The 24,187-nt window shown below is 42.4% G+C and overlaps 1 protein-coding gene across 3 annotated transcripts in view; it reads left to right on the plus strand.

The window, feature by feature from the left end:
* The window catches only part of lamc3 (laminin, gamma 3), a 101,621-nt gene that overhangs the window by 34,706 nt on the left and 42,728 nt on the right, over window positions 1-24,187 (plus strand). For all 3 annotated transcript variants that reach the window (XM_061800030.1, XM_061800032.1, XM_061800031.1), the window contains exons 4-8: window positions 2,665-2,969; window positions 17,112-17,242; window positions 19,116-19,300; window positions 22,278-22,466; window positions 23,984-24,104. In XM_061800030.1, the coding sequence (XP_061656014.1) occupies window positions 2,665-2,969; window positions 17,112-17,242; window positions 19,116-19,300; window positions 22,278-22,466; window positions 23,984-24,104 (931 nt within the window). The remainder of the gene's footprint in view (window positions 1-2,664; window positions 2,970-17,111; window positions 17,243-19,115; window positions 19,301-22,277; window positions 22,467-23,983; window positions 24,105-24,187) is intronic.

The following is a 24,187-nucleotide window of genomic DNA, read 5'->3' on the forward strand; positions in this document are numbered from 1 at the left end:
CCTTGAAGTGTGCAGCTGGTTCTCATTGGGCACAGTCAAAGAACACCAACATCCTGTCTCACATTTAAAACAACAATGAGATGTCTTCTGCCTCCCAAAACATTCAACTCAGGCAAAAAAACAAAAACAAAAACCCGACTGTAAATATTTAGTCAACGCCCATTCCCGGATAGTTTAGTCTGGGCAAGAGTGTTCGTGAGGTCAAAATCTTCCCAGACTGCCCTTTTATAGCAGCAGCCAGATAGATCTAGATTAATAGATATACTTCACGGGAGCCACTCGAGCGGATTTTCCGAGACGACCGAAAAGCAGGCCTGATTATCTTTTAAGGATTATTTCTTGATGGCCCAGCGCTGACTTTAATTGAGATCAGACTTTGGGTTTTTCCAGGTAGCGCAGGTCAGATATGTACTGTAGCTGTGCGGTTTTAGGATTCATTTTAAACTTTGAGCAGAGTGTCCATAGATCCTTAAAGACTGTGTAAAGTGAATTCAGAGATTTGCGTCCAAACACGTTCTGCTTGTTTAAAGATAATTGTTGAAAATACGCAGTACTGAATTGCTGAGATTTAGCATTAAAGTTATTCACCTTCTCAGTTTTCCAGGTTATTCCCCCCCACCACCCCCCTCTCTTATTTATCCACGCTTAGGACACGCATGGAATTGGGCTGGCATGGTTGGTGGCGGTCGTACAATACAGAATTTGACCAAAATTCACAATAAAAATGAACCCCAAAATCACACAGAACTTCTGATTTCTGCCTGTTGTCTCAGCTGATATGATATCAAATTAAACAGCGGAGGTTTTCTTCACACTTTCCAGAATTTTGCTGCATTAAAAACAATAAACAATGTTGGGCAATATGACGGGGAAAAAAACAACAACTACAAAATTAACGCTGGATTTTGAATGATTTAATCATCACAATGCTCGGATTAATATTCATTTATTGCGTCAATAAGTGTTTTGTTTTGAGCGCTAGTTGCAATTCTCCATCATTTCCCTTCTTCATTGGTAACCATCGATCGTCTCAGCGAGTCGCGTATTAGCGGCCCAAGCGACAGCAACAGCGTACGAGCTGCAATGAATCCAAAATGTGTGCGCTCACCGGCCGTCCGAATCACAACTCATTAAACATCGAATGCCCGAAATCACACAAATATCCTTTGCAGATGCAACTTTGCCTTTCATCCCCGCTGGTGGTAGTGGGAGGGGGGGGGGGGCGCATCCCGCGTAGTCTCGTGACTCTGTGATGAGACGTGCCTCCATGCCGGCAGGGCTGCGGTCGTCTCATGCAGAGAGTAAATGAAAGTTTAACGATCTCTCGGCTCCGAGAGGAAAGAAACCATTACGGACGGTTGCGAAAACAAGAGCGTTTGCGATACGTGGAAGGGGGAGGGCGCGGGGAGACGACGTGTCTAATGATGTGGGACAAATTTCCCTATAGAGGAGCGATGCAAGTGAGAGGACAATACATACACAATACACGGCACAATTACAGGCCTCGTATGTCTTTCATTAGAGGCAGCTCGAGTCGCGACAGCTGACTGCCCCGTACTTGTTTGAAGAGTCTGCGACGAAGGGGTCGCGGAAATGAGAAACGACAAATGAAACTCTCTCAAAGAGGAGTGAAGTGTCCTCGTTTTGTTTCGAGAGCCCACAAGTGGAAGGCATCTTAAATCGACGATAGCCCCTTTCACGCTGCCTGCATTTTTACGCGTTTTGTTGTGGCTTTTTTTGCGAAATGGTGTGACAGAATCCACCGGGCAATCTTCTCAATCTTTTAGTTTCTTTGAAAAAGGAATGGGAAAGTTTTCGTTTTGACTGTACCATGCCATCCATTTTCTATACCTTTCTAAAAAACCTCAGTAAAAGTACACCTCTAAAACGTACAGAACTTCTGTTTCTCAGGTAACAAGGGGCAAAATGTGTAGATTTTGAATGATTTTAATATTCACATTGCTGCATTTTAATGCTTTGTCTTTGTCACTTTGCCTTGTAAACGTCACCGACATGAAATGGTGGGACAGAGTCAACCCCAGCTTTGCAAGTAGTCTCACATTTTAGTTTCTTCGATGAACAGAATGGAAGAGCTATCGTATTTACCGTACTCACTCATCAATTCTCTACGCCCTTTCTCTACCTTCCGTAGACAATTCTCATTCCAAACTGTTATCTCATCTTGTATGACGTCAAATAAACTAACTGGAGGTCTTCTTCAAACTTTCCACAATTGGCCGTGTTAAAAAGTCAAACCTTTTGGATTTTGAAAAGAATATGAACCAAAAGCTGGATTAGGTAACAAGGGCAGAAATACAACCAGACAACCTGTTTCAACATAATTCACTTGTGGATCCACTTTTTGTGGCGTTTTTTGTTTCGTGGTGTGCCGTGAGATTCTTTCTAATATGTGCCTTGATTCAATAAATGTTGAGAAACACTGACTCAGACGTTTACCCTGCACATAAGCATGAGGTATTAATAAACCAGTCCGTCTTTTGTTTTCTTTTGCTCTGTCATGTCGCAATTTAGTCCGCTTCATTTTGTTTTGCTGCAGGCTCCAAAAACCACATGATTTAACACCTAAAAAAAATATACATATACTATATTTGCGTCTAACAGAGACTCTTTGGCTCCAGCTGATCCAAAGTGTGTGTTCCGCAGGGAAGGCCTTCGAGATAACATACATCAGACTCAAATTCTACACCACTCGGCCGGAGAGCTTCGGCATCTACAGGCGGACCGAGGTGGACGGACCGTGGCTGCCCTATCAGTTCTACAGCGCCTCCTGCAGGGAAACCTACGGCAAGCCAGCGAATGGTTTCCTACTCCTGGGGGACGACGAGAGGACGGCTTTGTGCACGGACGAGTTCAGCGACATCGCCCCGCTCACTGGCGGCAACGTGGCCTTCTCCACCCTGGAGGGACGGCCCAGCGCCTACAACTTCGACCGGAGTCTCGTCTTGCAGGTCAGCCCTCGGCGTCCGAAGGCTTTGGTGTTTCAAAGTTTAGTCATTCATGAGTGGTAGATTTGTGGCAACATATATTGGGTGCGCATGTTTGGATCAAATGATTCACGCAGACTCGTGTGTACAGTAATCACCCACTATTCGTGGCAGGCAGGGGCTGAGTCCTGCCCCGAATAATGAAAAAATAATTGACAAAATGTTTTTATCATTGCCTATATCAGTGGTTCTCAAACGTTTACCTCCTAAACAATACTTGGCTCTCCAAGTTCCACAGTTACTTCCAACATTGAAGTAGTAGACCATAGTGTTAATAAAATATGAGAGCGTACAAAGGTATACTGTCGCTAATATTATTGTAAGACATTGTAACGTTATGCATAGTTTACATTAACACTGTGCTTCAGTATAGAAGGAAAAACATGCTTAAATAATAATTTCATTCAAATGTATTCCTCAAAAAATTGACATTAAAAAAATGTACCTCAATAAATGTTTAAAATCAAACATTTCCTAAAGATTAACTGCAAATGTATCGAACTTCAAAGTTAAATACAATTGATCTACTGATGATACATTTTAATATAATTTCAAACTCACCTCACATTATTTGCCTTAAAAATAAACGTTTTATAGATTATTTGACAAAAAATCCAAAAGAAGTGCACCTAAATTAAATTGGGAATATATTTTAGCTTCCATTGTTTCACCTTCCTCGGTGGTAAGTTTAAGTTTATGTAAGATTTTGATGCCTTTTCTGTTAAATCTATAGTGGTGGTCACAATCAACTGTGGCTGGTAGTTTACCGTTGACAGCTTTCTATAGACCAATACACAGAACAATGGGAATCGAGATGTGTCGATTTACGCCAATTATTGGGAAATGTTCATTGCACAATCTTCTGTTCAAACAACTATTCGCAAGTTTAACAATTCCTAAAGCTAGTATTGTAAGGGTCGATTTTCAGATCTTTTTTTTCATGTCATTTTGGAGAAGGTGCAGAGATTTTCTTCTAAAGGCGCTTAATTGTCAGCCTTCCAGACACAGAGAAGAGTGCGTTGTCTAATGTGAGATTATCACAGCCTCCAAGCAGGCAGTTATTTAAAAAAATTAAGAAATAAATCCTCCCACTCTGCGCAATCTTTTACACAAGTGTCAAAGTAACACAATTGGCAGGCACCTCCAAGCTTGATTGGTGTGAGACCTTGGCTAAAAATAACCACGTGAATGTTTGAGTAAAACACCCCCCTTCCACTTGAAAACAACCTCATGTACATCCTTTTTGCATGCGCACCATTATCACTTCAGTGGTGGTGTGAAATTCTCCTGCATGCTTTGAATGGGAAGGATTTGGACAAAAATTCTAATTCAAAGCGAGTGCAGGGGGTCCTCGGTTTATGAAATTTCAATGTCAATATCAAATTCCTTGTGTGTTTTTTTTTTTTTTTTTTGGACATACTTGGCAAGTAAAGATGATTCTGATTCTGACATACGACACGTCAAGGTATGTATACAGCACGTTGGATACTGGACAATTCATTCCACAGCATTTCAGTTCGGCGTCAGCTCTTCAGAATTCATGCGCAGTTTTCACCGAAATTGCATTGTCCAATTGGTTGAAGAGGGTTTTTTTAATTATTATTATTTTTTACTTTTTCTTTTTTTTTTTTACGAACATAAACTTTTTTTTTTTCTTTTCATGCTACAACATAATAATTTCTTGAAAATCGTTTTGCAAACTAGAAAAGTTACGGCTCACGGATGCCTGGAGGTCCAGGCACCCTAGTTGGAGAATTTAATTTAACACAGCCAAAATGGCCTAAAAATATGAAGAACTGAATGGCACAAAAATGCCTCTAGGATCTCCTAAAGGTCAAAAAGGTTTGTTTATGCTTTGCTGGCACTTCCGAATTCTTCACTTTCACCTAGTGGCAGCTTTGAGAATCTTTAATGCACTTAACCTCCCCAAAAATACAAGTTTTCGGACGGAGTGCAAAACGACTATGCCCTACTCGAGCATCCGCCCTCTGTAAATCTCAACGCCGCGGCTCTTCAAACTGGGCCGCAGCCCCCCGCGGAGCAAAAGTCGGCAGCCTTCCTCCAGCCTGATCCCCTTTTAAGCTGGGAAAAGATGGCGAGGCGGCCGAGGCCCCATCATCTCCTCAGCCTTAAGCCGTGCCGAGCAGCAGAATAAAGACATTTTCCCCCCTTGTGGCTGCTATGAGAGTTCCCCCGTGCGCCCCCTGTAAGAGAAAATGGAGACCAAGTGCGCGATTGGATTATCCCGAGGCGACGGCGTAGGGCGGCTGTCAAGTGCCAAGTGGCACGGACGTGTAAGATCTGTACATAGAAGCGGAGTTAGAATTCTAGAGATTTTTGTATTTTTATTTTTTCACCCCCACGAGAATAAATTCATCGACGCAATTGCACCATCTGGGCTCTTCAAAATCCATTATTATGGAAGATCATTGGAAATGAACAGGAGTTACAGTGTGGTGTAGGATATCAGCATTGTACTGCAAAATCTAAAATCCACTGTAAGAGCATTTCACATGCTTCAAACGTTTTTCCTTACTTAAATAAAAATCTTGTTCTATTGGCAGATGATTTTACTGAATATGTTCTTCATTTCATGCCTTTTTTTTCTTTAGTCTTCTTTTGTCAAGAGCTCACGAACTAGCTTTTGTACATACTACGTAACCAGTCCGACATGGCTGACTGCCCAAATCGGAAGCGTTTTTAGGATTTTACAAAAGAAATGGACGACTCAATAAATGCCCTGCCATTTGTAAGTTACACCGAGCAGCTTTGAGGTACACCGGTTCAACTAATCTCGACTTTCATGCCACAAGAAAACACAGATGAGTATGCTAAGTTAAAATCAAGCAATGAGATGGAGCCCGGATGCAAACCTCAACCTCACAACCGTGAGGCAGATATGATATGCTAACCACTCAGCACTGTGCCGCCCCAAATTAATTAGTAGAATATTAATAAATGATCAGCTTCCAGGTGACCAAAAAGGCCTTTTGCCTTTGTGCTGTATAAATGACTTGTTTTCACTGTAGGTGTGCTGCTTTCATTCTGACGAATTAAACCTTAATTTGTTATTGTTTGGTTTTAATTGTCTTCGCGGCTCATCCTTGTTCGGCCCCACGGCGAAATGGCACTTCCTTTCTTGTCGCACGCTGGAAAGGTGTCGGCATAGCGCCGAGAATACTGCGATCTCTCGTTAACCTACGAGCCTTTTAATGTTTTCATTTCCATTGTCAGCAGCGCGTAATTGACTGGGCCCCTTTGGGTGGGCGGGAGAGCAGCGCGGAAGGCTTGCTTACATTAGAATGCACCCGCTAATGGTGCTGCTGGCTGTACATTTCTAGACGTGCCCATCGACCCGCTGATTATAAAGCTGCGCGGGATCAATAGGAGGTACGCGTACATGGATCGGGTGGCAAATCTCTAAGCAAAACATGTCCGACACCTCCTGCTTTTACAGCAAGATGAGAAGGTCCATCGTCGCCTCTGATCCCAGCTCCCTTTTCGGAATGTTTGTCAACAATAGATACCAGGGCATTTCCGGGTGGCGGAACACTGACCTGAAGTGAATTCATTGACTAAGATGTGTTGTGTTAGGGGCTGTGCTCTCAGCTATATGCCAAAAATCATTGTTTTTTTTTGCTTTTTTCAATTCCCTCCCAAAAAACTCCAAATAAATCCAGCAGAACCTGTCGGTGAGAAGGCTAAATCTAGTGAATGTCAAAAATAGTCGTACAGAGAAGATCGCAAGACTGCGCGTTAGCATAGTAGCCACTTCTGAAGGGATAGACCGATCACGGAACCTCTATTGTCGGGTTTGTGGAAGACATTATCTCAAAAGTATTAAATGTTTGGTTGGCTTGCCTTAGAGTAATTTAGCTAAAACATAAGGCTAGCCTGCTAGCTAACAACTGCTGCGCAACACGCTATCATCCATTCATCCATTTCAACGTCAAAACCGTACATCGCTTCCATTCATCCGGGAAACAGAAAAGTCATGTAATTAGTCAGTCCCTCGTGTTTAAACTCCCACCATATCTATTTTTGAATCAACCTACCTGTCGAAATGTAAATGATGGCTGGCCCTCCCTCTACCTTGGAAGCAATTTACCTCACGTAGTCTCTTCTTTCCAGCTGACACGTCACAAATTCAAACTACTGTGGCAGAGAAGAGGGCCAAAAATCATCATTCAAGCCCTCCACCTTTTTTCTCAATCGCTCTTGCCTTGGACAAATGACATGGAAGGTTTTTTTTATTTATTAGTGGTGCCGTCAGAGCTATCGGCAAACGGAAGTATGTGTGAAAAGGTTTATTGTGCATTTTTTTTTCACAGTTAAAACACCTCCTACGTGTCTGCCTGACATTTCTGTGGGTACCCTACTCATTGAGGATAGTTTCACGAATATGCGAGTATTATTGCTTGAGCTTTAGTGCTTTCTTCTTGGATGGCTTCTCTTTTGCTTATGAGCTTCATCCTCTTTAAAGAGCTGTATCTTACAGTCAACCGCAGTTTTTCAATAGTTTGTAAGATGCAATATAGAGAGACCAATTGCAAAAACAAAAACAATTATACTTTTGCAATTCCAACACACTTAAAAAATATTTAAACTTGTTCAAATGGACTTAGCACTTGTTCGCACTCTCGCTGACACAGTTGTCCAAACAAGAGGCACAGCGTGCTTGCTTCAAGTTGTTTATTTGGCACGCCCTGTTAAAGGTTCCAGTAAAACTGACACATAAAACAAAAGAGAATTCAACATTGTATACTTAAACACCAATATGTTCAACCAAACCACTGAAGCCTATCAGAAGTTACTGCTTACTGCTAATATATAATGCAAAATGTGATAGAAGGATTAATGGCAATTAGCATAGCGGTTACGGAAATTTTAAATCTTCAAACAATTGCTACTTTAACACACACGGAGCAGCCATACGCGTGTATGGTTTGCCCCTCCGAAACTCTTTTAATTGAACTTTTCTGCTCTATTCTTAATTTTTTTCTTACCTACCACAGGGACTGCAGATCGAAATGAGCTAAAAAGGCTAATATCTGGCAAAAAGCATCTCTGCTCGAGTTTAATGTTTTCTGTGCACGGTCCGTGACAAATAAACACAGAAAGTGTAGTCCAGCTGTGGCTTGAAAATGGCCGATCCTCGCTCAGCGTGGCTGCCAACTCATGGACATAGAAACTTGATGGGGGGCCGTTTTATGTAATTCAGTACAGCTCGCTCACAGACACAATTTCGGAAATAGGCAGCTGACAAAAGATTTACTTTGCGGTTTAATTTCACACTTGACGGGGGGGCAGGCACTCCAGATACCCAACTACACTATTTGTATACTAGCAATTATACAGTCAAGTTTCCAAAGTATGTCCCCATTAAATGCCCCTTCAAGTGTATTTATTTAGTTCTTTTTTTATTTGCGGTGGTTGGGTGTTTTGTTGTCATGAGCAAAGGAGAGTGGCTTCCATGCAACGTGGCAAACGGACCTTGGTACAGAGTGAATCGTCAAATTAACGGCGGGAAGCCCGTGTTCTTGTCTAATGGCGACAGTAGTTGTTCCCGTTTGAGAAAATGACACAAAATAAAGTGGTTATGAGCGTGCTAGGATCCCTGCATGACCACGACTGCATTTTACATATGGCAAACTAAAAAAATATATATATATATTAAAAAAAAAGTAGTTTCTTGAGAGTATTTTCACTGAGTCCTGGGAAGGTTTTCATTTTGAATGGCTAAAGTGGATTATGCATATTAGATAGAGGATTAGAGTCACTAAGTAATATTTACCATGTACCGACAATGAAATCTAAGTTTTCTTATGGGTATATATTAAAATGTCCCCACTGGACAAGGAATTATGACCAAATCTGTGTTCATCACAAGATCCAACCGCCACATATGAAAATCTGCAATATTGAAAGACCATATAAAAAAACAAAAATAATATATATATAGTTTGTCTCTCCCATATGCTTTCAACACATTTAAACCTGTTAAAACACTGAAACTTTGGTGTGACCAAAATACACAAATAGCGGAGCATAGTTTCCTCACAAAACACAAAAGCAAATAGGTCAATTTGTTAATTGCAAACAGCAAGTAGGCGGGGGTTCAGTGTATAGGTATACAAGACATTAAAAGGTACAATTCCATAATCGGTCCCCTTTAAATTGTTCATACTGTATTTTGCTTGTACAGCTTTCTGCAAAGAAACAAACTGGGCATTGTTTGGTCGACGATGACTGAAGACGTTTTCTCTCCGTAGTGCAAAGCCCAACGAGTTGTTGTCCAAAGCAGTGAAAGCTGCAGAATAATTATGATTATTATTATTATAATCAATGATTTGTTTCAAAGCAAACACATCTATAGTATATAAACAAGACCTCTGCCTCTGGTCATGTGCTGTTCATAACAATGATGGACTACCCGAAGTGCCCCAAAGGCCTACATGCTCAAATTTTTTGAATACTGTATTTTTACAGAAACAAGCATTTAACAAAAATAAATGTACGCTGTGGGAATAAAGTAGGCCATTGGTCATTTCCGACTATTTCACTTGGCATTTAACGTCAATGTCCTGCCGTTGTGTTTTATGGCTCGTTAAATTAGAACACCGCACGCTGGGATCACACAATTGGTGAAAGGCACTTTTCGGTTAATCACACTAAAGCGGTACGGTTTGGAATTTGGCCAAAAGCAACCATTATTTTATCAAGGTAGAATTGTTTCTGGAAAATGTATTAGAAGTTGACCTGTCGACAGGAATGGATTGTGTTTGATTTCCATTAATTGATCGCCACCAAAATGCTGAACGAGGAAATGAGCTGTTGTCACACGTATCGAAATGACCAAAATACTAGAAAAAATTAAAATACAATGATAATAAAATAACACAATGATGATAACAGAATGAGACAGGGTCTTTATTCCTAAAACTGATATGTGCAAATATAATTGTAAGCCACTGTAACATTATGCCCGTTTTGAAAATTTATACTGTGCTTAAATATAGGTACATACAAAACTGTACTTAAATAATGATTAATTAAAATACAAGTTAAATTAAAATTGTAACTAAATGTTTGAAAACAGTTCTAAAACATTAAATGTGACTGTATTGTACTTCACAAATGTGATTAAAAATGTGATTTAAAAAAAAAGTGACTAAAATGATACTCCACTTGAACATTTAATTCAGTAATCCTTTCCCGTACCACAAGAGGGAACCCATGTACCACAAGTGGTACTTGTACCACGCTTTGAGAATCGATGAACAAGTAAGTCATGGTGTCACTGTATGCGATTGTCAAATTTATGTTAATTTTTTTCAACATAAATTGTATATAGTTGTACATTGAATTTCCAGTTTCATTTGGTGAAAATTGACATTTCGCTCCAGATTTTCTGCCAAAATCAAAAGAACACCAGAGCTAGAAAGATGATATAGACACACTTTATTGACTTTCGTTTGCAGCATCTGGCCTCACTTTTGACACGCATGCTCTAAATTATCCATGGTTGAGAATGTGAATGCTTCGTTGTCCCTATGTGCCCTGCGATTGGCTGACAACCGGTCCAGTCTGGACCCCTTCTCTCCCCGCAAATTCAACTGTGATGGACTCCAGTTTCCCGTGGCCTTAATGACAACAGGCGCTATAGAAAACGAAAGGACCGCATTAGAAGACCATGCGCGACCTGTGACCTGGTGGGATGTTTCAAAGGGTCTGGGGATTGCGACCACCTGGGTGGGCAACTCCGTGACACGCCCTGATGAGGTTTCCAGCAGGTCGAAGGTCGCACTTAAGGAGCAACATCTGGTGTAAATGTGCCACCGTCCGTGATTGTGAGCTGCGTGGGCCTCAGTAGGCTTTTGTAGATCCGTCGCCCCACCCCACACCCAAATGAAGTGCTCTTAGCTGAAATGGCCTCTCAGTCCACCTTATATGTGGCCTCTTTATTTCTCATTCTGTCCTCCTGTCAGCCTTATCACTGTAGTCTGAGCCAGGAGAGCACTTGAACACAGTGGGGCCTATTTAGGGTCGCAGAGATGGAACCTGAAAAGGAATTGATTGCCTTTTGGTTGGGTGGCTTTTGCTCTTTTAGTTCCAGTGGCTAATGGCGTTTGGGCTAAATGACCATGACCACTTCCTCGACGCGACTTTGTCGATAGTTGCAGGAAGGGGAAAGAGAAAGAAACCATCAGCCGAGTCTGAAATGTTGAACTTGTGGTCGGCGCTAATAAAAGGGAAGTCTTCAGGAGTTGCTAATTACGTGAGAGAGGTATTATCGTCCCCTTTCACACGGCCGATTAAAGCCGTGAATTTTCACTGTTAGAAGGTGAGAAGTCGATTTGCGAATTTGCTGGATTTGGTATCCGAGGCGTAACAGAGCCCAAAGGGAATAGCGCAAAGCCAGGACCAGGGAGGGTTTAACAGCCAACACTCAATTTTCTCTCTGTGTTGAACGCAATTGTCGCTACCCAACACAAAAATCTCCTGGTTCTGGTTCAAAATTTAGGGGTTACAACATATATGGTTCCATGAATAATAGAAGCACATTTCTTTGTCATTAGCATTTGAACATTAAGAATGTGCGTACCAAACCAAAGGCACAACGTCCTGTTTTGTAGCTTCTCTCATAGTTGTGTGAACCCCCTCCATTTCGCGGTTCATCGTTTGCTATTTATTTATAATTTTTTATACTACGGTGATGCCTTGAGATATGAGTTTCATAAAAATACGCATATACATGGAGCCGGTCGAAACCTCTCAGTAAGCCGCAGTTATATTTCTGGTTCTTCACAGAGGATAAACAATATAAAAACATACAATACAATATACAAATAATGCTAATGCACTGGCCATTTTGGGCCAGAATGTAGAGAGTACATAGGGATTTGCGAGTGAACACACCATGTTATTGCTTCAGTATAAAGTGTTAAATTCAAAATTCTTAATTCTGTATTCCACGGTATTGTAAACTTCTTGCCTTTGATCATAACTCATTTGCGACGTAAAGGGAATCGATAAGCGTAATTGTCAGGGAAGCAAACAAACATTTCAGAGGAAGTGAAATACTGGGAGAAAGCTCTGGAAACGAACCGGCTTTCGATTCCCATCCCTACAATAGCATATAAATGTCGGCATTTGTATACCAAACAACGACGTTGGGCTTAATTTACCACTCTTTATCCTCGCTGCTATCTTATTAAACAACCATTCCCAGTTCCGATGGCTGCCACTGTAATACTCCTGCCAGCTTTTGTTATTGTTACCAATGGATTGTTAGCATTAAAAAAAATTTATCAGTCATGCAAAAAAAACAACAACAAAAACCACGACCATTCATCACGTAGCCACAGAGCATGATCACGGGGAAGAGTTATTAGTCATGCTCTGGGGAAATGTGCTAATTGTGTGAGAAAAGCAAGCAGACCAGCTTCAGTTATTTCACAGAAAGAAACAGAGTTCCTTTAGGTTAATTAGCATTCCAGTCAGCCCCATTACTTTTTATTTGTGCAAATCACAGCAAAAGCTTAATTAACTTTCACATTCCAGTCGGCCGTACGGTACGGCGGCGGCGCTGACGTCGGCTGCGAGTCAGCCAGTGGCTGTAAGAAGAAAACACTAATGATTCAATTAGCAATGGCAAAGATTCAGAGGCTATCTTACATGTCTGCTTTAACTGTTGTTTTAACCTCCAGGACCGGATGTCGTCTCATCTCCGCCTCGCGGGGTTATGCCCTCCATTGCCAAAGTTAATCACTTTTTAATTTCATTGCTTAAGTTTGCCGTGCCACCAATATGTAACTCCCCACCTTCGGCTCATTATCATTCCGTGACCGTTTGCCACTTTTCAGAGGGCAAGGACAGAAAGTGGGGAAGTGCACTAACAAATTCAAATATCGATACCACCTATGGGTTGGTGATGATTTCGATCAATACTCGTGTTTTCAGATTGACTGCTATGCATTTTCATCAAATATATATTTCTTTGAACTGGAGGCTTTGTTAGTTATGTGTACTTTATTCTGTATTTTATTAAATAGTTCCAGAGAAATACAGTTGTGCCTTGAGATATGAGTGACTCGACGCCTAAGTGTTTCATGAGAAGAGCTATCATTCGAGCGATTTCTAGCTTTGACTTGCAAGGACAGATTTGAAATACAAGCACGCCAGAAAACAAGTGCAGTCAAGGACAAGTTTGAGTTTTGTTTGTTGTATTGTAGTGAATTTACTGTGATTATTTTGTATGCTTAAAAAAAACTCCTGAAATGAAGTCTTTTTTACCTGATCAAAAATGAAAAGTATTTTATCTTTACCTTTAATCTTTGCCCAAATCCTGCGCTACTAATTCTTTTTTTATTATTTTTGTTAATGTAAGATTCAGCTTTATTTTTCTATTTCCTGAGTTTTACAGCAAATGCTCCAAAAAATCCCCCCAAAATCATGAAAAAAGTACACGATTAAAAAATATTTTTAATTGACCTATAAACCGTGCCCAAATTCTGCAGTCCTGTCCTAATTAATAACGATGACGGTGTTGTAATTATTGAAAAGTATCGATATCGGTATCAGCGATACTGACTTGGTATCGAAACGATGCCTAATTTTGCAGTATCGCACACCACAAGGCCAAACATTAAATAGGACTTTATACTGCCAGTTTTTAGCTTAAGTGCTGTTTTGAAGCAAAACTGTGGTGCTTTAAAAGTGCATAAATATGATTAGTCACAAGGTCAGTCCATTCCAACAACATCATCTAATAAGTCTAACTATGATATACTCCATATGCAGATGCATATTCCCCGAGTGTGCCTTTTTCGGATTTTGACCTTTACGCGGACACATCGCTGTGCGTGTGTGTAGGCGCGCGCATGTGTGCGCGAGCGCGTGTCTCTTTATAGCTGGCGAGTGAAGTGTGTGTGAAGTGTCTGTGTATTGGAAAGTCTCCTCAGCCCCGAGGCACAAGTGGCGGCGCCGCGGAAGGATTAAAATGCTAATAAAACAGGCAGGATGCATTTGCAGGTTTTTAAGCCTGATGAAATATGCATGACTCCCCGTGTCGCCGACACGGAGGACGCCGCACGCCTAATGCCACTGACACCGCCGCGGACAGGTTTTTTTATGCCGTAGATAAATGTCGTCTTAACCTCTGACATTATCCATCAGTCTACCTACCTGCCGACTTACCTATCCACCGAGCTACCTTCCACTAATCGATCTACGTACGTACTTGCCTACTGACCACTATCTACCTACAGTTCCTCCCAACTTATCGATCAACCGACCTACAAACGATCCTACAAGCACTACCAACCTACCCGCTTACCCGTCTCTCTACAAACCTCCCTACCTGCCTATCTATTTACCTGTGCACCTACTTGTTTAACGACATACCTGTCTACCAACTTACCTAACTACCAACCTACCTACCTTACTGCCTAAGTATCTACCCAACTATGGATCAACCTACCTTTGTACAGTAGTTTCCTACTGACTTTTTGATTTGCTTTAATTGGACTTTAGGGGTATGTTTCCTCCCCCCCAAACGTCTCTTTGGAATATGTTAATGTCTTTATTGCCCTCTGTCATGCAATCAGATGTTCTTTTTATACCTTTCATTTTCCAAACATGATTGTCGGAACATCTCTCGCGACGTCTTTGATTGAAGGTAGCGACCCGGCAGCAGGCGCTTTGATTTTTTGTTTTTATTTTTCTTTAATGGTCCATTTCATTATTCCCAATGGCCCCTTTTGCTTTCAAATCCAATCCCGCATTAACAGCACAAACCTAACTATTTGTCCACCGTGATGGATCGTCTGTCTCGGGCAATTTCAGCAAAAGTTGACCGCTTCGTGACCTGTAAACAACGACGACCTGCTAAGATGAGACGCGGATCTTGAAAAAAATATATATATAAGCTCAGTTCAGTGCTTGGTCGTAAACAGAGAAATTGCATTTTTTCTGGTGGGTGTGGCAGCAATCCACAGGACTGCGTAAACAAATACTGTGTAAACAAATCTGATACTACACTGATACGCAGTAGTACTAGTCAGTCTTCGCTAGCAAAACGGTTTAGCATTGTCAGTCTATGTAGGAAGAAACAGAAAGCTGAGGACAATGCTATGTAACATAAGTTTTAATAACTTCATAACCCCAAGGATAGGGGGTTGGGCTTCGTTAGTTAGTTCTGTTTTCGGTTTGTTAGGATTAGTTAGTCAAGGGGCTCGAGTTGTTTAGGAGCTGGGGTTGGATAGCGTGAGGTTTGTTTAGGGTTCATGTTCGTTTAGGTTTAGTAAAGATTTGGCTTAGGGTTTGATGTTAGTTGTTTGTTATCTGGAGCTTTTTAATTGCCACTCAAAAGAGCAAGGACATACACATACGGCGAAGACTCTCCTTAACTTCTGCTAACCACCCAGGCTAAACTTAGATCCTCCCCTACAGATCTTAGAACACTCATGATATAAAGTCACTATTGGTATTTGACGTACGGTTGTGGCAGAAAATGGAGAATGTTGTTAAAAACGATGTTAAAAGCACATTAGTGGTTGTTTAATATCAGGAGAACTTGTCTAAAGATCTTAATGTGGCGATAGGAGGCGACAACTGGCTAATTAGCATCAGTTTATATGCTAACAATGAGCCTTTAGGATAAATACAGTAGTTGGTCATTGATTCTCTAAGATGACTAAATTGGTTTGGTACAAGAAAGACCTGACTACCCTGCTCGCAGTGGCACTTTTCAAAGATTGCCAAAGTTACAAACCATCCAGGAATCAAACTTTCTCTGAGGCGATCCACTTCAGTTTGCCTCCTCTCTTTTACTGTTCTAAGCGACTCCTCGCATCAAGTGCTCTGCTTTCTTTTACCTCGCCTCCCTTTTATCTTGTTTATGCGTCCCGTGTTTGTTGTCTCTCCTGCACTTTCTTCATGCTCCGACCCGTCTTCACCTTTGCGGCAGACTCAAAAAGAGGAGCTACAAATCATATCAAAGCTTAGCACAAGCGCTATCGCACTTGATTTCCGACAAATATTCTCACAACTGGGGCTCATTTATGCGGTATGGCTACAGTAATCTCCCGTTTGGGTTAGCTTTTTAAATAAGGGTTTCAGAACAACAGGGTTCCAAATCATGGTTTCTAGCTTGCTTCAGGGTTTCAAATTTGGGTTTCAAACAAGGGTAGGGTTTCAAATTAGGTTTGCGAGCCTTGGTTAGGGTTTCAAATTTGTGTTTCAAACAGGGTCAGCCAGGGTTGCAATATATTAGATAAATGCAATACATTGACGTATAGATTTCAATTTAAAACATTTTAGAATTTTGGGACTAAAGAAACTATTTCCCTTACTCAGGGAAATGTCTTTCTTTGCCTTTATCTAAGGAGTAAAGCGTAAATTACTGTTCGAGCTGAACGACACTCAGAGACCACTCGCCAGTGTGAGTCACCCCGTTCCAGTTTCCCAGGACACAATTTAGACAGACATTCAGGTTGTCTGTGGGTATGATGTCAAGGCCATGTGTGCAGTTTATGCAAGACTAAACAATCCTTCAGGACACCTGGGGATGTAGACATAACAACCAGACACCTGGGTATGTGGATGGATGTGGGTATATGGGCTTGAAAGTGGCCAATCTGGAACACAGGAGAGTTGCTTGTCTGTATGAATTATGAACCTTGAGGTTGGAACAAAACACAAACTTTGTGATTGATAAATGCAATGAAGAGAACAATGAATATAGTCAAACAATGTGAAAATAGCTCTGCTCATGTTGTCTGTCTCTTAGCAGGAATTAAAGTCGCTCGTCCCTTTTCTGATAAATAGTCGCCAGGGTGGTCGGAAAAGTTGCTAATTAGAGCAACCAAATGGCTAAGTTGGCGTCACTAAACTATGCTTTTGTAAACTAAACTAGGTGCTCTCTGTTCACAGCCCTGCTGTTAGTGGAAGCAGAACACATCAGCTAGCAATGCTGGTTAAATATTGACTTCAAATCAATTGAATTGACTTAATTTTTCTTTTTTATGAATTAACCTCAGTTTTAGGTCACCTTGGTGATGTGTCCGTATTGTGCCTGACCCTGCCGCTATTTTTGTTTTTCAGGAATGGGTAACAGCGACCGACTTGCTCATCTCCCTGGACAGGCTCAACACCTTCGGTGACGAGGTCTTCAAGGACGGCAACGTCTTGCGATCGTACTTCTACGCTATCTCTGATTTCTCCGTGGGTGGCAGGTAACGAACGCCTGAAACTGCGCATCCGAGCCCCCTCCAAACAGGAGTCAACCTTCCGTGTCTTCATTTTGTTTTGTTAATTTTTGTTTTTGCCGTTTAACTGCATAATATGTGAACTGCGTCTGTGTGTTTATATATCGCCCCCATAGTGTCGTTGACTGCTAATGAACTTCCGCATGAGCAGGCTAAATCATATCAATCGGCGCTCGAGCTGGCGGTTGATGAACAACCTGTGAATTAACTGAAATAACTTCTCTGTGGCATTTTGCTGCATTCAGCTTTTATGAACTCTACACTCATTTTTTATGACATTTGATGCCATTTAACTGAATGCTGCTGATACTAGATTTGGTTGACGGTCAGTCGCTTCGTGGCTTTGTTGTTTGGCTCGTTGTTTCGTTAATGCGTTGGTGAGATGGTCACTTTGTTTGTTGGTTAATTAGATGGTTTAGTTGGTTGGTTATTTGGTTAGTTATGATTTTTTTGGGATTGGATTTGTGTAAATCAGTAAGTGAAAATAAAATCCACAACATTCCAACACGTGGCCAGTCTCCACCTCTGAGAGTTTGTGTTTGTGGTACCAGCTGCTGTTTTGGTTAGCAATATAGTTAGTTAGTAACAAAACCCAAAACATTAGCACATGTAGTAAGTCGAGCTAAGTCTCGACATCTGTGACACTGTTGTGACAATGCTTATGGTAGCTGCTGCTGTTTTAGCTGGAAACTGAGTTCACATGGGCACAGCATGGGTCTATGGGGGGGGGGGGGGGGGGGGAAAGCAGCAGTGAGACTTAAGACTGCAGTTGTTTACGACTCTCACTGACGAAAGAGAAGCAGGCGGCACCTCGCCCAGCGCAGGTAGAGCTGTTAAGTATTTGCGACGAACCCTTCAGCCGGAGTTTCAAATTGATCTGACACCTGTCACCACCGCTCAGGCTCAGCGGCGCGGCCGTGACAGATCGCCCGGCAACGTCTCGACACCTGAGGGAGGAGACCCGCATGACAACGTGTTAGCCAGGCGACACATGCCGCTTTCACGACACAGTCATAACCGGCGCGGGCACGGCCCGGGTCGACACCGTGACATTTTAATAAAAACACGCATGTTGCACGCACATTACGAGAATTACAAGCTAAATGGCCTTTATGTTGACGTTCGTTGTGTATTTCTGGCACTCTGAAATGTATCCCGCCGCCTTTGTCTGAGTGACGGCAACAGTAAGTGAAGCCTCGAGCGAACTGCAGTATAGCGATGTGACGCACGGCATCAGTCATCGACAAGACCGGTTGCAGTCGCTTGGCACAACCTGCTGACACTGCCGCGAGATGGCGGACACCTCCGGGAGGACACAGCTGACACCTCTGCACACGCAAAAAGGCCAACGTAATCATATTTTGACGCTTGCTTGTTTTTTGTGGGTCAGTTTGTTGTCTGGTTGGTTCGTTAGTCTGGTCGTGACTCAGTTAGTTGGTTCACTTGTTGATGGGTTGGTTGGCTGTCAGTTAGTTTTTTTATTTAGTGAGTTTATGTGTTTGTTCGTCTGTTAGGTAGTTGGTTGCTTTGTTTGTTGGTTGGTTATTCAAGTAGTTCATTAGTGGTTGGTTAGTTGTTTGGTTGTTTTGTTTAGTTAGTCAGGTATTTACACGATTTTCTTAAGTTTGTCTATTTGTTAGCTCGTTAGTTAAAATAGCCAACCAATCAACTTAGTAATTACCTTAGTGTTTACTGTGGTAGTCTCAAACTAACCCAAAGTTACTACTTTACCCCTATTACTTACTTGGTTAGAAGGTTAGTTTGTCTGGACAGTCGGTCTGTTGCTTAGTTAGTTGTTGGTCATGAACGTACCACAATAACACATGTGCGCCATCCTCAGATGCAAGTGCAACGGCCACGCCAGCGAGTGCGTGTGGGCCGGGCGCGGTAGAGACGGCGGAGGCGAAGGCCTGTTCTGCGCCTGCCAGCATCACACGGAGGGGGACGACTGCCAGAGATGTCAGCCCTTCTACCGGGACAGACCCTGGGCGCGGGCCACTGGGGAATCGGCTAACGAGTGTCTGCGTAGGTTTTCGTCACTATCACACACCCAGCGAAGAATAACATCGCAAATAACATTTGGGAATCCATGGAGAGCGCGCAGTCCAAAAGTTATAGTTAAAGTCTCGTTACTTTCACTTGTTCGTTAGTTTTTACTTACTTAGCAATGTTTTGCAAATCTATTTCTGCAAAATATCACTTGCTTTAGTTATTTAGCCAGCTAGTTAGTGAGCAATGTTTAATGCAAACTAAAAAAAATAATAATAATTCTGACAGAAGTTAGTTAGTTAGCAATGTTTTGCAAAAACTATTTCTGCAAAATGTCGGTTGCTTTAGTGAGTGAGTGAGACTTTTTACTCAGACTCTGAGCCGTGATTTAAAAAGAACGCTTTTAAAACCATACAGCGTGTGCCCAACTTAGAGGATAACATGAATTTAAAAAAAAATAATAAAGGCCGCTGTCGTACATTCTATAAATATGCGGGAATTCTGGAACACACTGTACCTTTGAAGCGGGATCTGTGTTTTTGTGTGGATGTGTACATTTGATGTAGCGTTGCACATCTGTTTGCCAGAAGCATCAGCAGTGTGTGTGTGTGTGTGTGTGTGAATCGGAGTGTTTATCAGGCTTGGCTCGTCACACTTTGACGGAAGGCTGTCAGGGAGGACTCTGAATTGGCTGCCTTTGGGGGAACTAAAAACATAAAGCCTGCAAGTAGCCCCCATTGAAGTCGATTTTGCTGCACGCTTGTTTTTAATTACTCCTACTCTTAATTCCAAGCAGCAGCCGCTTTAAATAGACTAGCAACTTAATCAGAGAAGACTAATGCTAAATAAGTCAGAGAAAAGACAGAATGTGGAGTCTGTCGTGTGCGTAAAAATCATGTTGGTTCAATTTTTGGCCCACAAGTCTTTGAAATTGTGCGTCAGCCACCATACTGGTCTTCCACTACAAAGGACTGCTAATTATCGTGAGCAGAAATAATAAGAAACCCGAGATTAATATCTTTTAATTCTGCAACATTACGTTCTGCTCATTTAATACAACAGCATTTTATTGGTGGGATTTTTGTATGGGGAAATGTTAGTTAGTTAGTTAGTTAGTTGAAAAATGAACGGCACCTTGTCAGCCAGGCGAACGTCCACCAGACCAAACCCAGAGGAACCATTCTGGGGGCAAAGCGTACCTCCTGGGGGGGGTTACCCAAATTAAAGAGTGCTCAGGGGGCAGCCAATGGGACTCTGACGTGCTGCGCTAAGAGCCTCCAAGGAGACGTGAGCTCGCGGCCTCTTTTAAGTGCAACGACAATGCGGCCGCTGCTGCGGTAAGTACACGCCTCCACGCACGGCAGACTGCGGTGAGAGCGCCGCATGTGGACCCTTTCACATTTATGTTGCTGTGCGCTGAAAGTGTTTTTCACTCCACTGGAGAGCAAGCAATTTGAGCAAACGTTGCCTCTAAAATTGTACAAAACCTCTGATTTGAAACCTTAACGTGAAACCCTTATTTCAAATCTCAACATTTGTTTGAGATCCTGATTCAAAACCCTAGCCCAGAACTCAAACCCTGATTTGATACCCAAGACCTTATTTTGAAACCTCAATTGGAATTTCTAACCCTCATTTAAAACCCTACTCCAGTTTTAAAGTTCTAATTTGAAACCCTAAGCCTTGCTTGAAACCCTACCCTAACTTCAAACCCCATCCCTGGCTTGATGGCCTAACCCAGGCTTAAAACTTGAATTGGATGCCTTAAACCAGGCTTGAAACCCAAACCCAAGCTTAAAAACTAAACCTTGATTGAAACCTTAACTCGGACTTGAAACCCTTATTTGAAACGGTAACTTGTAACCTTAACCTAGACCCTAACCCTGAAATGAAACCCTAACCCTTGATAATAACCTTAATTTGAACCCCTAACTTGAAACCTTAATTTGTAATCCTTGTATGAAGCCCTAACCCTCATGTAGGCTTCAAATCCTGACCTAGGTTTGGAACCATAATTTGAAACCCTAATTCAAACATGAAACCTTAAGTTGAAACTCTAACTTGGAACCCTAACCTAGGCTTGAAACCCAAACTTGAAACTTCAACGCTTGTTTGAAACCCTAACCCAAGTTTAAAACCTTAAACCTCTGTTGGAACTATAATTTGAAACGCTAACCTGTAACCCTGACCCAGCCTCTGAAACCCTAACCCAAGCTCGAAACACTCAACCTCGTTTGAAAGAATAATTTGTAACCGTAACCCAGACTTGAAACCCTTACTTGAAGCTCTCACGCGTAACCCTAACCCAGGCTTGAAACTTGAACCCTGTATCGAAACCCGAATCTTTGCTATAAACCTTCATTTGAAGCCCTAATTAGAAGCCTTAATTTGTACGAAACCTCTGCGACCCAACCCTAACCTCGGCTTGAAATCTCAACGGTTTTCTTGAAACCGAAATGCCAAACCCTAAGTCGAGCTCAAACCTCGACACCTTGTTTGAATCCATCAATTGAAACAACCCCAAACCAAGCGTTGCTGTCCGGCGTCACCCGCTGCGAACCTTTGCAAAACATTGCTATTTTTCTTTCAAATAAGGCAAGCTGTTACATAGCTGGCTTATTAGCAATGGGTGGGGTGTGCTGGTGGGGGGTAAGCATATGGCTAATGCTAGCACAACAGAGAGCGAGAGCGCTGTATTCATAATAAAATGAGCAATTTCACCGAAATACCCCCCTCAGGGTTGGCTGGGCAAAAACTAGGGAGGGATTTGCAGCTCGGAGCTACGATGCTGCCTTATCGGCTGACTAATTTGCTCTTGTATCAACACAAATGATAAATTACGCTATCTCAGCTTCCCCCCCGACGGCGGACCGACTCCTCATTAGGCCCGTGTGAAATGAGATTAGCAACCGGCTTGGAAAACGATCATCCAATCCCAGAACGCCCCATATCACCGCTTATATCCCTTCACCCGGGTGTTTATTTCCGTTCCTTTCTCCATTTCCTCCTTCAGGGTGCAACTGCAACGGCCGCTCGGACCGGTGCGCTTTCGAGGTGGAGCAGTACCGCAGCACGGGCAGCGGGGGGCGCTGTCTGGAGTGCCGGGACAACACGGACGGCGCCCACTGCGAGCGGTGCCGGGAGAACCACTTCAGGCGGTCGCCCGAGCAGCCCTGCCTGCCCTGCAACTGCAACACCGACGGTAAAAACAACAAAAGAGAATTCAACATTGTATCTTTAAACACCAAAATAATCGCCCAACCCAGCTACAATAATTTCATCTAACGAAAGTCCGCTATCTTAATGTAATGTAATAACATATAACGCAAAATGCCATAGACAGGCTAACTGAACTTAGCATCGTTGTTATGGTAATTATATATCTTCAACATACACAGAGCAGCAATGCATACACGCAGAGTATACATCAATAAGAGTTAAATACTATATATTTACACACACAAATATTCTAATGTTCCAAACCACATCATCATCCAATGAAAATTGACTAGCTTAATGCTAACATATAAAATGAAACGCTATAGATGGGCCAGCAGAAATTAGCAGAGATGTTTCGGTAATTATTTATCTTCAAACAATTGCTACTTGAACACATACAGCGCAGCAACGCATACAAACATACAAAGTATACGACAATATTCAGTATGCTAACACACTCTATACACTCTAAACTGTTTTTTACTTCACCTGAGAGCAAACAATTTGAAACAAACATCTTTAAAATAGCACAAACCCTCATTTGAAACTTTAATTTCAAGCCCTAACCCTGCCTTGAAACTGTGATTTTAAAACTCTAACACATCTTTAAGACTGATTTGAAACCCTAACCCTTGTTTGAAAACATATTTTGAACACATAAGTCCGCTTTGAGACACTAAGTTGAATCTGTAACGCTTGTTTTTAGACCCAAATTTGAAACCCAACGCCAGGCTTGAAACCCTGAAAACCTAACCCAGGCTTGAAACCCTAGCTTGAATCCTTAACCCTTATTTTGAAACCCAATTTCTAAACCCTAACTCAGACTTGAAATGCTGATTTCAAGCCCAAACCGTTGTTTTGAAACCTTCAATTGAAAAGCCAACCCAACCTTGAAACGCAACTTTGAAACCCTCATTAAAAAACTCAACTCGAACCTGAAACCCTAATTTTAAAACATAACCCATACTTGAAACTCTAATTTGAAGCCCTAAACTTTGTCTGAAACCCTTATTCGAAAACCCAAACCCTGGCCTGAACTCGAAACCATAACCCTTGTTTGAAACCCCGACTTGAAACCACAACCCTGGTCGGAAACACCCATTTGAAACCCTAACCCTTGCTTTATTGCCTTGAAGTAATTTGGAATAAATAATGGACGGCTGTCTACCGGCATGGGATTCTGATTTTGCGATGTAATTCCTCAACGGCGTGTGGCGATTGTCCCGTCTATCGATCGCACGCGATAACGGACTCCATCCGCCGTGCGTTCGGCCGCCGGCCGCAATGCCCCAGTCGCTCTTTTCTCTCCATTAACCCGAGCGGGCGGCGTGTCCACATTATTTCCCGCTCGCCCGGCCTCCTGTTTCCCTAACATAAATCCAATAGCAGGTGTTCTCTTATTCCCGGAATTGATTAAGCGTGCATCGATCGCTCATAGCCATAACCCTTATGTTTTGCCATTTTCTCTCTTTCATGTCTTCCTGCCGTAACCGCCGGCAGGCTCGGCGAGTCTGCGGTGTGACAGCGGGGGACGATGCGCGTGCGGCGGCCGAGGCGTGACGGGCGACAAGTGTGACACGTGTCGCCCGGGTTTCCACTCGCTCGGCCCCGGTGGCTGCAGGTGAGCAACAAGACAGCAGCGGCGGTGGGCCGTCAGTCCCTTGCTGGCAGAAGCGCTGACCTACATTTACAACCGAAATTCTA

This window comes from Phyllopteryx taeniolatus, chromosome 15 (genome assembly GCF_024500385.1).
Source record: "Phyllopteryx taeniolatus isolate TA_2022b chromosome 15, UOR_Ptae_1.2, whole genome shotgun sequence".
Lineage (NCBI taxonomy): Eukaryota > Metazoa > Chordata > Actinopteri > Syngnathiformes > Syngnathidae > Phyllopteryx > Phyllopteryx taeniolatus.